The sequence below is a fragment of the Vespa crabro genome, chromosome 13 (genome assembly GCF_910589235.1).
Source record: "Vespa crabro chromosome 13, iyVesCrab1.2, whole genome shotgun sequence".
Lineage (NCBI taxonomy): Eukaryota > Metazoa > Arthropoda > Insecta > Hymenoptera > Vespidae > Vespa > Vespa crabro.
In genome coordinates, this window is record NC_060967.1 from 3,174,172 (window position 1) to 3,192,914 (window position 18,743).

The 18,743-nt window shown below is 34.9% G+C and overlaps 2 protein-coding genes across 5 annotated transcripts; one reads left to right on the top strand and one right to left on the bottom strand.

Moving 5' to 3' along the window:
• The first annotated feature begins 261 nt into the window (after window positions 1-261).
• Window positions 262-13,172, top strand: LOC124428847 (double-stranded RNA-specific editase Adar). Of its 3 annotated transcripts, XM_046973396.1 has the most exons (8): window positions 262-1,096; window positions 1,185-1,258; window positions 1,346-1,403; window positions 1,551-2,378; window positions 2,449-2,834; window positions 2,927-3,221; window positions 3,297-3,487; window positions 3,630-13,172. In XM_046973396.1, exons 1-8 carry the CDS (start codon window positions 1,045-1,047, stop codon window positions 3,726-3,728), a joined length of 1,983 nt encoding a protein of 660 aa, XP_046829352.1. In that variant the 5' UTR covers window positions 262-1,044; the 3' UTR covers window positions 3,729-13,172. The 3 variants fall into 3 exon arrangements, with proteins under 3 accessions (XP_046829352.1, XP_046829353.1, XP_046829354.1); XM_046973397.1 differs by lacking the exon at window positions 262-1,096 and having other exon boundaries at window positions 1,169-1,258; window positions 1,346-1,440; XM_046973398.1 differs by lacking the exon at window positions 262-1,096 and having other exon boundaries at window positions 1,169-1,258; window positions 1,346-1,435.
• Window positions 10,122-18,653, bottom strand: LOC124428846 (major facilitator superfamily domain-containing protein 6). 2 transcript variants are annotated; one of them, XM_046973395.1, is made up of 11 exons: window positions 17,832-18,653; window positions 17,125-17,701; window positions 16,643-17,035; window positions 16,306-16,427; window positions 16,007-16,232; window positions 15,785-15,919; window positions 15,428-15,697; window positions 15,095-15,353; window positions 14,727-15,020; window positions 14,288-14,356; window positions 10,122-13,948 (listed from the first exon to the last, which is right to left on the bottom strand). In XM_046973395.1, exons 1-11 carry the CDS (start codon window positions 18,251-18,253, stop codon window positions 13,941-13,943), a joined length of 2,775 nt encoding a protein of 924 aa, XP_046829351.1. In that variant the 5' UTR covers window positions 18,254-18,653; the 3' UTR covers window positions 10,122-13,940. The 2 variants fall into 2 exon arrangements, with proteins under 2 accessions (XP_046829351.1, XP_046829350.1); XM_046973394.1 differs by having other exon boundaries at window positions 14,241-14,356.
• Between the last annotated feature and the right edge of the window lie 90 nt (window positions 18,654-18,743).

Sequence of the window (18,743 nt, forward strand, 5' to 3'; positions counted from 1 at the left end):
TTTTCAGACGAAATGATGTAGAACTTTGACATTCCAATAATCTTATGTAATAAGTTAAGTGAGTTTAATAGAATAAAAAAAAAAAAAATCGATTAAAAATCTTTAAATATAGATATAGAAAAGTCAATCTATTAATAAATTTTAGATGGAAAAGTTTATTTTAAAAATCTATCGGAGTATCCTATCAATCTAGAGCACGATTATTTTTACATAATGAAAAATTGTTTAAATAAAAGGAAAGAAAATTATTTCGTAGAGTTAATAATATATACGTACGTTCTCAAATCTACGTAAAAAATAGAAGATATCTAGGTAGGTAGGTAGATAGGTAAGTAGGAAAGAAGGAGGATTATGTAGACGTAAAGTCTACATAGATAGAGTTGCGACTATGAGGCAGTCTAGCGCGATCACAGAGGGAGGGGGATTACGTTCAAATCGACTCGACTCGATTCCCTTGTGCGGGATGCGCATTGCGCTATGTGAGGAGCGCGCATGCGCCTTGCTCGAATAAATGGTAGAGAGCGCGGGTAAGAGCGGATAAACTCGATGTGCGCGACGGTCGCATCGCGAAACGATTCGATCGTTCCTACGGGGAGTATCTTGTCGTCCGTTCGATTATTTCGCGAATATTATAATTGATTACATTTTAGAACGAGTCAAAGGTCGCGATTTGTCTCATTTTGTTTTTTCTTTTACGAGTTTATTCAACTAGTCGCATTTGAATTATTGAGGTTAGGTGGTTTAGTAGTAAATTATCGTTATACAAGATAGAGATAGGGAGAACGAAAGAGTGTATATGTGTGTGTGAATGTGTGTGTGTGTGAGAGGGAGAGAGAGAGAGGGTGTAAGAGAGAGAGAGAGAGAGAGAAAGAGCGAGAAGAGAAGAGAAGAGAAGAGAAAAGGTCGTCGGTGGCGCTGCGGAGACTTCGCGCACAAGAATAATTAAAATCAATGTGACTTTGGTGCGGTGTTCAACGAGTCACGTTCTGCGTGCGTCGGTTTTTTAAAAAGCACTACATTTACACGACCGACATAGAGTGAGGGATGTCGAACGGATTGATGCTGCCGAATGATAATCACGATACGTGCCAGACGAGTAAGGACACACTGAATAACGTTCCTCGTCTATCGTATCCGTCTACGATATTTCTGTCCCTCTTTTCTCATGATGCGATCCTACGCAGCTAGCACCACCTCGATGGTCACCGCTAATGCCGCTGCATCCGTGGAGGGGTTGCAAGGAGAACACTCTACTGAGGTAAGTTTTAGCTAATTAGAGTTATTTTTAGAGAGAACCTTTTCTCTACCTCAGCACGTATTCCTACTCTCATTATCCCTTTTGCAGATGGACCAGCAGAACGTTACCAGGCCTACGTTGAAGAGACCTGAGTCTGATCTGGAAGGTCAGTTACAGATTGTTCCTGCGCTTTATAACGTAGAGTATGATTCTTTTCCTTATTTTCTTTAGTTCAATAAATTTTTCTCTTATCAGTTATACAATGTTGTACAATATCTTTGAACGAATTAGTTTTTGTTTTATTTCTTAACAGATCCTATACCAAAAAAGCGTCACAAAAATCCACAGCCAAAAAATGCAGTATGTGCTTTAAACGAATTAAAAACCGGAGCAGTATACAAGGTAGTTGGTCAAACTGGGCCTACTCATGCTCCTATATTTACCATCGCCGTGCAGATAGATGGACAGACTTACGAGGGAAAAGGACGTACCAAAAAGATGGCCAAACATGCGGCTGCTGAACTTGCTTTAAGGAATATAGTGCAGTTTCGTAACACACCGGAAGTACATCAAGCTATTAACACGTGCCAGCCTGTCGTTCCCCTGGAACCTGATTTTACCAGTGACGTCACAGAGAGAGATAATCATCTTGTAAATGCATTCAAAACATTGACTCAAGAACCAAAGAATACTAATAAATTTTTGGACAAAGGTCCCGTTGCCCTTATCAATGAATTATATCCTGGAGTTGTATACAAATGTATATCGGACAGCGGAGAAAGTTATGCTAAATTTACAATATCTGTAACAATCGATGGAGAAACTTTCGAAGGCACTGGCCCGAGTAAAAAGTTGGCCAAAGCTGCTGCCAGTAAAGCAGCCTTGGCAAAATTAAGGAACGTTCACAGTTCCTCTTTTTGCATTCAGCTCCCTGTTCGTGTATTACCTAACTTCTCGAATTCTGGTCATTGGCAGGAACAAATGACTTTGCCACAAATCTTGGCAGATAAAATAGGAAAAATGGTAAATCAAAAATTCACTGAACTTATACAGAGCAAGCCACAACATGCTCGACGTAAAGTATTAGCCGGCATAGTGCAAACGAATGGGTCGGATGCCGAATTAATATGCGTCACTACTGGTAAAGCGTAGATCTCTGTAAAAACTGTTTTGGAGGTAATAGGATTTTGATCCGTTTTTATTCGTTTAAGGTACAAAATGTGTATCCGGGGATCATTTAAGCGTAAGCGGTAGGGCCCTAAATGATTGCCATGCGGAAGTGGTAGCACGACGATGTCTCTGTGAATATTTATACAAGCAATTGGAGTTGCATACCGAAAATCGTTCTGCCGAGTCTGTTTTGGAACGTATAAAGAAAGGGTTTAGATTAAAGCAGGGAATTCAGTTTCATTTATACATAAATACAGCTCCTTGCGGTGATGCCAGAATATTTTCTCCTCATGAAGAAAACGAATCGGTGGACAAACATCCTAACAGAAGGGCCAGAGGTCAATTAAGAACCAAGATAGAATCAGGAGAAGGTACGATACCTGTGAAGAGCAGCGAAGGAATTCAGACTTGGGATGGTGTTCTTATGGTAGGTACAGGGTTCTAAAATTTAACTATTACGAATTATTTTATCCCTTTAATAATTTTAGTTAACATTTATTTATTTATTTCAATTCACAGGGACAAAGACTGCTGACGATGTCGTGTTCAGACAAAATAGCTCGATGGAACGTACTTGGTGTGCAAGGTGCACTTCTAAGCCACTTCATCGAGCCAATTTACTTCCACAGCATCGTTCTCGGCAGTCTGTTGAACCCAAGTCATATGTATCGAGCTGTTTGCGGTCGTATCGAAAATACTATTCAAGGTTTACCACCACCGTATAGGCTCAATAAACCATTGATGAGCCTCATAACTTCGTCTGAAGTTAGACAACCAGGCAAGGCACCGAATTACAGTGTAAATTGGACTATTGGTGCGTATGTTTAGTTCGTATAATATATCTTTTTCCAGTCGTAACGAGTATTTTTCTTTTTAATAATATACGCAGGTCAAAGCGAAGCAGAAGTTATAAATTGTACAACCGGAAAGGACGAATTGGGTAAACCCTCTAGGATTTCAAAACAGGGTCTCTTCAGGAAGTTCTTCAGTCTATTAGGTAAATTGGATACAATCGACGATGCCGATCAAAATCAATGCCGTCATTACCTCGATGCTAAATCATCGGTTCAAGATTACTCTGTAAGTTATTGTTATATAATATTCGTTACAGAGACATTCATATACATGCAAGATATATATATATATACACACACGCACACATACAGATACATATATGCAAAGAAAAAAAATTGTTGTTTTATTCTGTTTTCTTTTATGATAGCTTGCCAAACGTCAATTGAAGGACGCGTTTGTACGCGCTCAACTAGGTAGTTGGGTAAAAAAACCGATTGAGCAAGATATGTTCGAGGTGGATATCTGACTAAATCAGAGTATCGATGCGAACCCAACGAATAGGATAAACTCTCAGTTAGTGGAGTATGTAGTTCCTAGTGTAAAATAGATCGCTCGTTCGGCGTGTCATGCTATGGCAGAATTTGGCATCAGTAAAGCATAAATCGTAGGATGTTAAAAGCAAATATTTTGACTTTGTCACTGCACGATTCAACGACTAGTAAACATGTCGCGTTCAAAGTGTACAATGAATCAATTGTTTTCGATTTTAATCGAAAGCAAAATCAAATCGGTACTCTTCGAATTTTTTGATCTTAAATGCTAGTCACACGTCAATTTTTGACAGTTTCTATAGACTGGTAGATAGATAAGGCGAAAAATTTCGTTTCATAAGCGTTAATAATTAATCGAAGGGTGCAAGAGTATTAGAATGTTTTAGATTTTACTTTCTGTCGGTGTGTCGAGAAATCTGTGGATATTTCAGGATGAAACGAGTCAGCACATATCCATTTTTCGGAGTCTTATTGTTAAACTTTGTCGTCGTTCTCGTACATCTATCTAAGTTTTATTGGACGAAACAGAAATCGACGAAAGACCCTTTACATCCTCCTTCTCTTTCTTCCTTTTAATTGACTTCACTGCCTACCAATTTTCCTCGAGGAACCTATGCTTCGTGGTTAAGCTTCGATCAAAAACTTTTCACGTAAATTTTATTTAACTTTCATATTTTATTTCAACGTTTTCTTTAAATAAAAGCTATCGTTATAGTACAATTATTCGGAACGGACCAAAGTGTAGTTTCAAATTTCAATAGCCTGAGTAATGTACGTGATACCGCAAACTCTAATTCAACGAGTCTATTGTGTCGACAATGTGTATCCGGGTCACTTATTTCTAGGAGCTGTTGTATCTGCATTCATATACAGTCTCTATATACCTATATAGATAAAGAGAAGAAGAGAGATCCTCTTGAAACAATTCTCTTTTTCTCTTTCACTTTTATTTGAAACTTTATAGGTCTTACTTCTGGATAATAATTAAGCGATTTTAAAGGAGTTTTAGTAATGTCATCGTTTTCCTCAAATAGTTCTTCCCTTTTTTTTATCCGTATGCAATTTATTTAACGTGCAATAAGTTTTGATTTAAAATAAGAAATATCTTAAGTATCCAGGCTATACCACTAGCAAAGTTGGATCCTCGTTCCTCTCTCTCTTCCTCTCTCTCTCTCTTCCTTTCTCTCACTCTCTCTCTCTTCCTTTCTCTGCATTTCCCCTCTCCTTCACTCTTCCTTTTAGAAATCCAAGCCATCATTAGAACGAACTCAGACTCCGCGGTTATTTTTCCTGAGGTCCCTCGCGGGAAAAATCAATGTCCAGTACCGTGCAGCGAGGGATCTACCCGCGTAGCTGCGGTATTGTTTTAGTAGGGCTCTAGTATTTACTGCATCCCTGTGAAAGGCTGTGACCGGATCCAGATTTTAACGAAGGATTTTTTTAAAGACATCTTAATCGTTTATTGTATCGTGGAATTTGATAAACGAACAAGAAGAAGCGAAAGACATTTTCGATGGCGAAAAATCAATCGAAAAAATATAAAAAAGATATCTTTGTGAAAAAATAAGACGTTTCTTTTCTTCGACGTTTCATTTATCGTCTTCGTGAATCCTTCGGTGAGAGAAGAGCGTCCTTCAACAGTTCGATGTCGTTACCATTAATTTTGATAGCACGTATGTGAGAATGCATGTGCGTGTATGTATGTATGTATGAGAAAGATTAGATGAATTAGTGCGAGTGTTTACGTTTACCAAAGAGAAAATAAAACGTGAGAGAAATGTGAGAGCAATGCTATTTAAAGAGTAAAGTATTAGTAGAAGAGTAAGTTATAAATATTAATAAATAAATTAGCGGATGATTATTTAGAAAGTCCTAAGATCGTTGCCTCACTGTGCCAGTATTACAATTATAATGCAATTCTGCCGTAGTGACACACTGCCCGAAGTCGGTCTAGTTTTGCGTCAAAGAACTCGACGACTCCGCCCGTGTTGCTTCTTTCAATTTACTCTCCTCGATTACCAAAACCAAAATATTTGCGTTCGTATTTATGTATGTTAAGTTCATATCTACGTTTTTAGTTGCATTTAGTTTATCGACAAGTATTTTAGAAGAAAAAAAGAAAATAAGAGAGAGAGGGAATATCGGAATGAAATGGAGCTATATATACGTATACAATATATTTATCGATAAAGTTAAACTCATCTACGTATCACATCAAATATTAGCTCTATGTAATTTTTTTGTTTATGTAGATGTAGTTAACGTAAATATTTACGTTTTTTTATACTCGTTTCTTCGATTTACTCTCACTCAACATAATATTTTTTCACATCATCACTGATAATGACAATCCTAGGATTTTAGTTTGGTCTTCTTTTTATTTATTTATTTATTTATTTATTTATTTATTCTGTTGTATATGATATTATTAATATTTTCTTGCCTTAAAAAAAAAGCACAGATATTTGCTAGAAGTAGCTAGAAATTTATTTATTTTGTTTATTTCGTTATGATAAGGCATTTATTTTTATATTATTTTTGTTTTTTTTTTTGTGATAAAACCATAAAATTAATGATATCAACGAAAATGATTTCGCTTTGTTTAAATTGAAGCTGTTATTTTTATATTGTTATATTCTATAAGCATGTATTATATGCATAAAAAGAACAGTGCCATAATAGAATATCATGTTGCAAATCGATTCCAACAGGTTCAATATTTTCAACATCTTTTTTCTATTTTTGTTACTTTTTTCTCTAATATAATCTCTGACATTCTTTCCCTTTCTTTCCTTTCCTCCCTCCCCCTCTCTCTATTTCTATTTCTATTCATATCTTTCTTCTCAAGAAAGAACGATGCATTTCTTTCGTTGTAGTGCGTAACAAACGTACGTAGCAACGATCGTGCCAAGAAACGCAATCGTTACGTTGCATCATACATTAACATAAACATTAATCCTCTATAACTTTCAAATTATGTATTATCATATATGCATCTCATTTCATATCCTCGTTAAAAAGAAAAAAAAAAATTCATTTCAAAATCGTACCCATAAGTTGTTTACTAAGTATAAATCATATTTGATGTAATATAATATGAATATGAATATTTGAATTATTTGAGTTATAAGAAAAATTGGGTTATAGAGGATTAAAAAGCACGATGAAAGAGTAAAGAAGACATAGGTGCTTTTTTTTCTTATTGTTAGCTGACGCTTCTTCTAGTAGTCGAGACCCGTTTGTTGGTTCTATCGCCCTCCGGCTAAGTGAAAACGAAAAAAAAAGGAGGCTACGATGTTAAATACGACAAAAACAACGAGCCATCATTCGTAGTACGAAAGCTCAAGGGCGTACATGCCTCCATTCTCCTTCTCTCTTTCATCATTGTACTTGTGCAGTAGTAGCAGTAACGATAGCAGCGAGGTATCATGTTTATATATATATATATATATATATATATATATATATATATATATATATGTATGTATATAATGTATATGTGTGTATATATATACACATATATATACACACCAAAGGAATCGCGTAAAAACATACACGTACATGTAATACGTATACATATGTACTTATACATATAAATATAATACATTTTTAGAAAAAGATTATATACCACTTAGTGGTCGAAAAGTGATCGGTATAAATTTTGAGAGTGAGAATTTAGTTATTAATTATTACTCAGTAGTTTTAGTAGAATTTAAAAAGAACTTCGATTTCCAGTTTCTCTCCTGTTATACGATGACATTATCTATTTACAAGTAGAAACAGTATCGCGGGTGAGTCACCTAAAACTAAAATATAAATATATCTCGGTTATTTTTGATGATAAAAATAAAATTTCTGAAGAAGAATATGTTTAATTCGAAGGGGTTGATATAGGAGTGAAAACTTTTACTTATATATCATATTTTTTACAATATAGGGATAAAATGGAACTCGATTCTCTTGATTATGAATAAAATGTAAAACAGATCAAGATATATTTTAAACGTTTATTATAATAAAAACGAAATATCGTCCTTCAAGTCCTTATATTTTTTAATCTTATAAAATATTTTGTGGAAGATGAAATAAAATGAAGCGACTAATGTGTACTCAAATTTTCTTAAGACAATACTATTTATAATGATGATGATATATATATATATATATATATATATATATATATATATATTCTAATGTGTTTGTTAGAAGTCTATTAAAGTACACGTTAAATACTAATTGACATTGTTGTTAGGATATAAAATTAAGAACTATTGAATATCGTAAGTAAATTTGTAGTATTTTTGTTTAGAGTGACCACAATAGATTAATTTTTTAATCCCCGCTATATGAATTTTTTCGAATAAAAAGCTTCTTCAAAAATCTTTTCTTATCATCACAAGTAATAAAGATGTTCATGTTTCACACTTTTAAATGACTCTCCCGATATGTACACATACATATATATATGTGTGTGTGTGTGTATGTATGTATGTATATATAGACACACACACACACACACACACACACATACACATATCTCGAGCTCGTTTTCGAGTTATCGAAAGAACATCGAGTATCGAGCAGGAAAAATTTTCTTATAGTCAGCTAGATTTTAAGCTTGACTAGTGCCTCTAGATGTAATTTCTCCGATAAGTAAGAAAATCAATCTAGTTGAAATTACAAATAAATATCTTTATTTATCAACATCTAAAAAATGAAAAAAAAAACTAAGAAAAAAGAGCGAACAAAGACAAAGCAGGGAGAGAGAGAAAGAGAGAGAGAGAGAGAGAGAGAGAGAGAGAGAGAGAGAGAAAGAGCACGAATCAATGAATGAGCGAACGAAACGCGACCGACACTTTTCTTCGTCTTCTTTTTATTTCACTTAACTCTCTATTAAAATATTAATGATTTGACTTTTTTGTGCGCTTAAAAAAAGAAATTTTATGGACTCGTGTGTGGTTTTAAAAAAAGAAAATATGGAAGATGAAATCTTTTTACTCACAGATTTCTTCTCTATGATCTGGTATTCATAATTTCAAGCGAGATTAGTGGAAGAAATACATTTGTTTTTGCATATTGTAAGCGTGCGCGAGAAATTGCAGCCGCTAGCTTTTTACACGCTCAACAATACTTATCGTCATTGTGTTTTGTAATTTATTTTGTTTTTTTCTTCTTTTTTTTTTTTCAAAAGAAATGAGTAAGGTAATGAGCGCGAATTCAAGTTTTTTAAATAAAAAGAAAATCTGTTGCAATCGAGAAAACGATGTTAGCGATCAATTACCTCGCATCGACACTTAACAAGATCTTTTTATAAAACAAAAGAAAAAGGATCTAACTTGAAAATATTTTGAGATAGAGAAAATAAATATATAAGAGCCATCATTTTTTTTTTCAGACTTTATAGAATTAGATTTATATGATTATATTTATATGATTATTTTTATAGGATTTTCTTATTTTTTAAACCAACGATTTAAAATTTAAAATTTTAATAGTTTTGGAATAGAAAAGAACATATAACAGGTGTAGTTTTTTTCTTCAAACTTTATAGATATTACATTTCCATCACGTGTATATGGGAATTAATTATCTTCCGATAACGATCTATGACAATTAGTATATCGTATAGTCATCGTAGTATTTCGTACTTGATTTCGAATCTACTATAAGTGTATCTTTCTTTCAAGATCTTAATGAATAACAATAAATTCGAAGCATTGTTAATTGTTCCTCAGGTTCAATATTGTAAAAAAAAATAAGTTAGAAAGAAATTTGTAAGAAAAAAAATCTCGGTTAATGTGAATGATCAGGTACGAAGTACGATCGATCTTCAGTACATTATTATACATATATATATATATATATATATATATATATATATATATCGCAGCTTAACATTTACGTGATATGTATTCCCTTTTCTTTTTTCTTCTAATTATTTATGTATCCCCTTTTATTTTTTCGTCTAATTATATAGTTCTTATCGTGTCTTTGAATTTCCATATTACGAAAAAGAGGCCAAGGCAAACGGTATATATAAAGACGGACAACTCGTAGAATTTTAAACAATCGATATAAAATGACGTATATCGGTCGTTCTTCGAAAATTAACAGAAAGATGTTTTAGTCTGTGAATTTGTCTCATTTTTTGGTTTTTTTATTTTTTTTTCGTTAATTAAAACTTTCTAAATCTCAAAATTAAACAGCGCGACGTAAAATATAAACCTACCTTTAAATTCACAAAGATCAGCGATGAAAAATCGTAAGCTTCAAGATCAGAGATTGTCTATCAAGTTGGCATATCTCTCTTCGTATATTCCTCAATACGATTCGGGTCGAACGAGAATAAAATGATGATAAATGTTGAATAAACTTTTTAAAGACAATTTTATTTTGAAACACACCTTTCCCCAAGAGGCAGAACATTCGAATTCGTTACGTTTTCACGATATTTCGTTTAGGAAAGACATCATTTTTCTTTCAAAGTAGATGATTGATCAGGAAATGGATGATTGCGTAAGCAGCGATAATAATCGAGGCACGATCGAGAAGCTTTTGATATTGAAATTTGTTATATAGCCTATGATATGATAGCGCTTTTTTTACTTATTTTAAATTTTAGAATCATCACATACAATTCATTTTTCAATTTCGTATAATATAACTAAATAAAACTTTGGTTAAGTTCGTCTTAAATAGGCTACGAAATAATGGATACTCTGAGTTATTGGATAATTTAGTGGTGAGAATAATTCGTAAACACGAAATGCACCGAGGGAAACCCAGGTTTTAAATATCGGCCCAGCCAGAGCCCATTTTTTTCGTAGGCCTATAAAACGTTACAATAACGTCGCAAATTAGAATTATACTACGCAGAATGAATCGTCGTCCGTGAGTACGCTCCCACTATATGGACAATTAGAATACGAGCGCAGATTACAGTACATATACTTCATTACGGACAGAATGTATACTTTATCGCTAACATATGATCACATTTAATATTTTATTGAGTCTGGTAAATTATTGATTTCTTGTTAAATCGAAACAATGCAAAATTTTAACGAGTGACTATATCTCGAGTCCTCGTTGGTAACGAAAAAATAGATATAAACTATATATTATTGAACCAAACGAAGTTTTACAACAATCAATATGTTCTATTAATCTATATATGATTGATCTATATATGATATGACGCTATGCGATATGATAGAATTCGTTTCTTCAAAAAGGATTTATGATGATCGAAATCGAAGGACGACGATGATATTTTTCTTTTTTATCTTCTTATCTTAGAAGAATCTTATTATATGAACTAGGTGACAAAAAAAAAGTATGTTAACATATAATATGTCGTCGAACAAGTAAAGTGGATATGTTCGCTAATTTTTACATAAGAATTACCATATAATATCTACAAGATGATCGAGAATAGATCACTATGGATCATCTAATGGTCGAGATGGTGTGCATATGATACGTGAACGTTGCCGATTTAATGCGTTATTAATATTGTTATAAACCAATTTCACGATAATTTCATATAAGCGGGACATGGTATCCCAAGAGATTTTCTTTCTATATACCATATATTATCCCTGAATGCTTATCCTACAGTGAAACGTAGAGCATTATGTAATAATAAAAGTTGTATATAGTGAACAATGAAATATTCGAAGTATTTCGATTAACCATACTATTTTGGGCAATCTGAAATATCAGTTGACACTTCTTTCATTAATGCATTTATCAGCATATGTTTCTCGTTTGATTTTCTTGGAAGAACTTTCATCTTTCCTATATACAAACTTTTCTTAATTATCTAGAAACAAACAAGAAGCGAATGACATCAGTTTTCTCATCGATATGATTATTTATAAATATCGAAGTCTGTAAATGATCCGAATTAAAAGATTCCCACAAACAAAATTAATTGTTTATTATTTTATAATAATTCAACCCAACAAATATATTTAATATTTGTCTGAAATAATCAATCTGTCTTATTATAACGGATTATCTTTTGTTTTTCATTATTTATAAATATTTAATTATAGCGATTAAAAAACTGACGTTATCGATTGGTCGTATCTTTAATACATTCAGAGAGATAACATATAATACATAGTAAGAGGAATTTGGCCAAATGGAGACGCAACCATCACTATACAGATGTGATTTATGGCTGCCGCAGACATTCATACATGACATACCTATACGCAAAAAGAAAATTGCATTATGTATCTTAAGTATTGCTTTACGTATCTCGTTGGGATTCGAACTTAGAATGCAAAATATCAGGTTGATTCATAAATATAAGTACTATTATATAATTAAGGAGTTTATTACAATAAAATAGCATTTATTTATTAATCAACCCGATAGCTATATGAAATCGAGTATCACTGCTGTTGTAAGTAAAAAATATATTGCAACCAAATGTTTTTGTTGCAATTCTGAATTAACATAATCAAATTTCGATATTCTAAAATTAAAAATGATTAGAAATATATTTAAAAGTATTCCCTACATAAAATTTAGTCATAACGAAGATCTTGATCGCGATGATCTTGAAATGATTAAAACGTAGGATTCCAATGAGAAGTGATATCAATAAGGCAATGATCGCGGTGCGAACTCGTTGGTACTTCCTATCGAGGAAGAACGATCGATTTAAAGAACGGACGCAATACGAATCGAGAAGATTAGAGAAGCCATCGGTTTCATACTTTCCTACAAAAATAGCTTTTATATCGAAAGAGATAGAGTTTACCGGTCGTTAAGTTTTAATTCAAAATTTCGCCCGTTTTACTCTTAATTAAATATTCGATCGAGAAATAGATGCATCATTGTCGTAACGCGTTCGTTCTTTCAAATACGGCAACTGCTCTCGTTCTTTCCTTTCTCACACCTTATATGTGTGTGTGTGTGTGTATGTATATGTGTATATATATATAACTTGTATGTATATATCTATATATATACTGCTATCTTAATTTTAGGGTTAATTTCGACAAGTCGAATAGGTACAACGTTAACTCTAGCTTTTTTTTTCTTTTTTCTTTCTTTTCCTTTTTCTTTTCTTTTTCTTGTGCCTCGAAGGATTGACGAGTAAAATATCCTTCTGCATAACTGCATTTGCAATAACATGCATTTGACGTTCGCTTTAATCGCGGTCTCTTTTTTCAACAGTGTTATACACGTATAACGACGAAATATATTGTTATTATGATATCATATCACCGGAACTACTCGATAGAATATAAGGATTATTTTTACTGGTCTATTCGACAAATTAACGAATAGCATTCGGCAATAGAAACAGAAGAGGATTGTCAAATGAGAAAGAGAGAGAAAGAGAGAGAGAGAGAGAGAGAGAGAGAGAGAGAGAGAGAGAGAGAGAGAGAGATAGAAGACACAGAAAAAGAGAGAAAGAGAAAGGGAGAGAGCGAAATAGCTCGGCATTAAGAGAACAATATTTACAAGGAACAAACAGAACATCTTCCTTCCTTCAACGTTCCTTTCTAATTCTTTTCTAATAATCGAAAAGGAAGTCGTTGCTTTTTAGGTATGTATTCAGTTTTTCGTTGAACGAAAATGGACGTTTAAATATTTTTCTTGAAAAGAAGACGATCCGTTTTAAACGAATCTCTCGACGATCTTTCGTAGAAGCGTCTAATTTAAGATTGAACGCATTCGACGACATTTGAAGGATAGTCATATTTAAAGTCAGACTTGTCAAGTAAGAAGAAGAAAGGAGCGTCAAATGCTTTGAAATCGTCGACTTTCTTCGGGTTGTGAATCATCGAAGAAAGATTTTCGTCGTTAAAGGCGCGTAGATCTCTCGCACGTACCTCTTTCGGATTCTTTTTTCCTTTCTTTTTTTTTCTTTTTTGGTCTCTCGGAGAAGAAACTCGTCCATTCTTGCAATAGGAGCAACTCTTCTTCGATATTCAGCCATCGGCAACGAAGCTAATCGGTTCGTGTAAAAGATGCGCGAGACTTAGAATGAATCCAACTAACTGGTGGATTCCAACAAGACGTTATTCGAGGATCAATTGCACTTGGCTCATTACCAGTCATAATCGTGCTGATGAAACGGATTGGTGCATGGTTGTTGGGCGTGCAGATGGGTCTCTATTGGAGGTGGCTTTGCCAAATCGTATTCTTTACCTACCACCTCATTATAAACCTAAAACAAAAATAGATTATCGATAGTTTTTTATCATCAAGGCCGACGCATCATGGAAGATCGATCGGAGGATACGAGATCGGGACTATTTTATAGCGTTCAGAGAGTATAGCCTTCTGTAGAAGTCGCTCTTTTTTTTTTGTTTTCCGAGCGTCATAAAAATGTCTTATTAGTTTTCTTTTTTGTTTTGTTTTTTTTTCGTTTGTTTTTTTTTTCTTTGGAATTGTCATTCCAAAGTTTTGTTTCGTTTTGTCTTTTTCTTTTCTTTTTAATTGGTATGATTTTACTAAACCTTGAAGCTCCTACGGATATACTCGTCCTCTCCTTTGCCGGTCATACCGTAATTATATCCGCCGCCACCGCCGCCGCCGCCGCCATTCAGGAATGGATTCGTTGGGTTGACCGCACCTATAGATCGATCATAATGGTTCAGCATAGATATTATGGATTACAGGTCTATTATAATATACTAGATTATTCTATAGAAATTATTATTATATAGTAATTCTAACTAATGTACTAACAAACGCAAATAGATAATCCTAGAACGGGATAGGAAATACATAATCACTGCAGAATTCTTAGCAACATAAACAAAAAGTAATGGCGGAGATGTATCTATACCAATTTTGGAATTATATTTAGGTGTACAAAAAAATACGGTGTTCCATGAATGGGTCTGGATTTTAATCTATGATTAACCTGCATTTTGTGAACGGTGTTTTAAATCATTAAACCCAGTTCACTCAGTAAATTCCATTGTTCCGTAGACTCTTACCTCCGTTAACTCCAGGGACATCTAAGTTACCGCCAGTGGTTTGGTAGGTCGCACCATATCCAGATTCTTGATTAGCCAGTTCGTGGAGCCGAGTGGAACTGAGTGCTCTCGGAATAGCATTGCTTGGTACACCATGAGGCGCTAGATGCGTAACCTCGGCTACTTGATGAGGATCCTCGGTTTGCGGTAAATCAGAAACAAAGCCTGTATCTTTCCTGTAAAAGTTGATGAAAATGAAGGCCGCTAAAACAACAAGGCAGGTGAGGCCGTAAACTCGGAAGGTCGTCGTGGTACCTGAAAAATAAAAGTTATAATGAATTTTTTCTTATCGTATTATATATTTCGGATTATATATTATTTTCACTTGCCATAAGCAGTGACAAACATGCCACCAATCACCGCACCACATCCTCTTCCAAGACCATGATGTAATCCTTGAAGAACTCCTTGGGCACTCGAACGCAAATGTTGCGGCGTGTTATGGGCGATGTAACTACAACAGGCTGCCCAAACTGCGGCATGAGTGATCCCTTGAATAAATTCGAAAGGTAAAACCCACCACGGCTTGACGAGCCAAGATATATAAAGGAAACGTATTACGTTTCCAGCTAAACCAAGGCATAGAACCTACAAAAGTACAACTTTTATTGCAAATCTTATCGCAATAATGTTGTTTATATTTTTTCGATCGATATGTCTACCTTAACGTGACCAATTTGTGTAATCAATTTGAAACTGAAGAAATAGGCGAAGATCTCGGAAATATGATTTATCACGGAGGCAACGCCGAAGAGAGTAGGTGAACCACCGTAATCTTGAAGATGCCAGAAAAGAAAAGTGAAGATGAGTCCGATACCGAAACCCATCCACCAAGCGACGAAAAGGAAAGAACTACATTTGAGATCTTTAAATTGTTTCAGAACTGTAACCCATTCTGGAATCTCTCGTATCGTTTGAGCGAACATTTTTGTCTGAGGAGAAAAAACGAAAAGAAATGATTTTTTTCCCTCATGCTTTCTACTTTTGTCGAGTTTTAATTAAATGAAAAGAGTACAGACTTGGCCTTCCGGAGGCAACGGCTTTGGATTGACCGCGGCCGAGGAATCCTGCAGGCCTGGAAGATTCAACTGTTGTGACAGCTGACTCTGAAGCTGTTCTTCTCTGGTTGGTTCAGCCGGTACTTTCGCCACTTCCTATTACAAGAATGTTCTTCGTTCAATTCTGCTCTTTATTTATTTATTTGATTTTTTTTCTTATCTATTCATGAAGCAAAAGCTCACCGGTTCAGAAGCAACGACGTCATATTTGAAATTTATCTGTAACGCCGTTATAAGCGCAGCACCCATAAGAACGCAAAAGATGGCGAAGCAAATCGTATAATTCTTTTCTCTAGCATCCGGATCGCAAGGATGATCTGGGAAAGCCGTACTATGATCGAGAGCAATACCAACAAAGAACATGGCCAATCCCCATCCTAAACTTCCGAACATTCGTTGATGTCCGTACCTATGGAAGTTTAAAATCACGAAGAATAATGATTTATCATGTTTTTATTTTATCAATAGTTAATACGTTTTACCTATCGGCATCTTCACCGAGTAAAGTAATCACAGCAGAGTCTGCGAGTGTTATGGCAGGAGCTGAGAAAAATTCGCCAACTACGACTAACAATAATAAGAGGAAGAACGTTTTGTGTATATCCTGAAAAAAAAAGAAGATCCATTGTTTGATAGTATGAAAAAGAGAAATAAAAATCTGAAATAGATGGATAGAAAGGAAGAAATCGTAGGAGTTATAAAAATAGATTCTACATGTGGATTATTGTCTTACGTAGACAAGTTGATTAAAGTATCCTGGTTCATTAACAATCCGTTCATGGCATATTTTTTCATATACCAATGAAATAAAAAACATACCGGTAATCTGTATACGATGGAACTGAAAAGTGGCTTGACCCAACCATTGTTCTCCTTCTCGTTATAATTAACGGCATAGGTAACTGGCAGAGGACTTTGTCCGACTGAATTTCGCACATTTCGTTTGTTTCTAACTAATGTTTCGTCCTGGAATGCCTCATCTTTTCCCTCTTCTCTCTCTTCGAACTCTTCTTCCTCCAAAGACAACAGTTTCCGTAGACTCTTCATACTTGACCATGTAGCCTCGTTGTTATCAAAATTAGCATGAGATATTTCCTGATCTTGATGAATCTCACGACGAACCATCATCTTTTCTTTTGGTGGCTTCATTCTTTCCTTTGTTCGACCTTGATACGCCTTTTTAGGTACTCTACCTGCTTCAAGGGGCTCATTCTACGAGAAATAATCAAAATAAAAAAATACTTATTAGTAAATTTGTTTGGATTAATCATGGATTTCACGAAAGACGCGACATTACTTACTTTGAGAAAACGTTTATATTCGAGCACATCAGCGGGACGATTTTTTCGTTGTAAAGCCTCGAAATCGATGATCTTTGCATTAGGATCGCTAGTATCGTCCTCGAAAACCAATTGCTCGTATCTCAGATCTCCGGAAGAAGTATTCTCTTCGTTCGAAGCAGCTCGACGTTTTCTTACTCGATTATTTTCAAGATCATAGATTGTATGAGCTTCCTCGTTGTTATTATCATTGATCTTCTTAATCTCATTTTGCTCGATCACATCAGTCTTAGCTTGATCATCGAATGCTTTTGTACGATCGAAGATCTCGTTATCGTCGGCGTTTCGTCTTAATCTTTCGAAGACGACGTTTGCCGCGACTTCCAAGTATTCATCTTCGGTTGGAGCATGATAACATTCGTCCAGATCAATCGATCTCTTAACGATCCTCTGTCCCGGGCTGGATGCCTTCAAGAAACTAGTATAATTCTCTTTGACCATACAACTCGTAGCAGGAGGTTGAATGAAGCCCAGAGGTAGCGTAAAAATAATCCAACAGGAAAGAGAAGCTAACAGAATCAGCTTACCTTTTTGCCATCTATGAAGTTCGAATCGATATAAATTATCTACATAAAAAGCTTATTTTTAATGAAACACAATTTTAAAGATTCTGTAGGAATAAAAAGAAAAAAAAATATTATACAACAGAACATCCAAAGAAAACTCACCTGTCAGCCAAAGAACCCCAGAAAGGTGCACTAAGGAATTCAATGAGAGGTCTGATTCCAATAAGTAAACCGCATTGAGCTGCATTCATACCCATTTGCTTGAAATAAACTCCCATAAGAGGAAAGAGAGAGCCGAAGGCCGAATAGAAGAAGAAGTAAAAGGTCTTGACCGTGAGAAGTTCTTGATCGACGGAACCAAAGAGGTATTCTAAGAAGTCACTCTTACCCCTAATCTTGTGCGTGGCTTCCTTGGGTTCGGGATATAGAGTAGGGTCGACCTCACCCTGAGCTTGAGGATCGACCATGGGCCTGACTCCTGGCACCTGAGGAAGATTCCTTCCGGATGCCGTATGTTGCTCATCCTGTCCAATTGTTCCTTCCTGTACGCCATAGTCGTAATCCTCGTGGCCATAGTTCTGCATGGCTTTAATTCACCGGCCAATTTACTTTCTCTCTCTCTCTCTCCTCCTTCTCTTCTCCTTTAGAAGAGAACTAACAATCTTTGCTCTTGTTCGAAAGTTTTTCAGAGATTATTCTGTCGAATCCTCGGTGGGTGCCTCTTTCCTCTCGTATAACCACGTCCCAATCCCTTTAAAGTACCCAGTCGAATCAATGTCCCGAGCGTGCGCCACCTACTCCATTCGCGAAATCGATAGTTCAGTCAGTGCGCCAGCGCAACTTCCCCTTCGACTTTCTTTAGACAACCGCGAAATCTCGCCCGCCAAAAGCTTTACGTCTTGTCTCGTCTAGAATATTAATTCGATAATCCTCAAAGTTAATAATAAATACGTTTATATTTACTATTGTACAAGGCCAGTCTAAAATAGAAATGTTTAAGTATTGAAATTTTATATCGAAATTATTTTAAGTTTCTCCCATGTTACCGTCTTTTTAATGTTTAATCGAATATAT

Excerpts from the sequence above, each read along its gene's own strand:
- LOC124428847 (XM_046973396.1), top strand. The coding sequence starts at position 1,045 with ATGTCGAACGGATTGATGCTGCCGAATGATAATCACGATACGTGCCAG. Across the intron at positions 2,379-2,448 it reads ATTAATATGCGTCACTACTG|GTACAAAATGTGTATCCGGG; the intron begins GTAAAGCGTAGA and ends TATTCGTTTAAG. Across the intron at positions 2,835-2,926 it reads CTTGGGATGGTGTTCTTATG|GGACAAAGACTGCTGACGAT; the intron begins GTAGGTACAGGG and ends TTCAATTCACAG.
- LOC124428846 (XM_046973394.1), bottom strand. The coding sequence starts at position 18,253 with ATGCAGAACTATGGCCACGAGGATTACGACTATGGCGTACAGGAAGGA. Across the intron at positions 17,036-17,124 it reads AATATAAACGTTTTCTCAAA|AATGAGCCCCTTGAAGCAGG; the intron begins GTAAGTAATGTC and ends TATTTCTCGTAG. Across the intron at positions 15,354-15,427 it reads CACAAATTGGTCACGTTAAG|GTTCTATGCCTTGGTTTAGC; the intron begins GTAGACATATCG and ends GTACTTTTGTAG.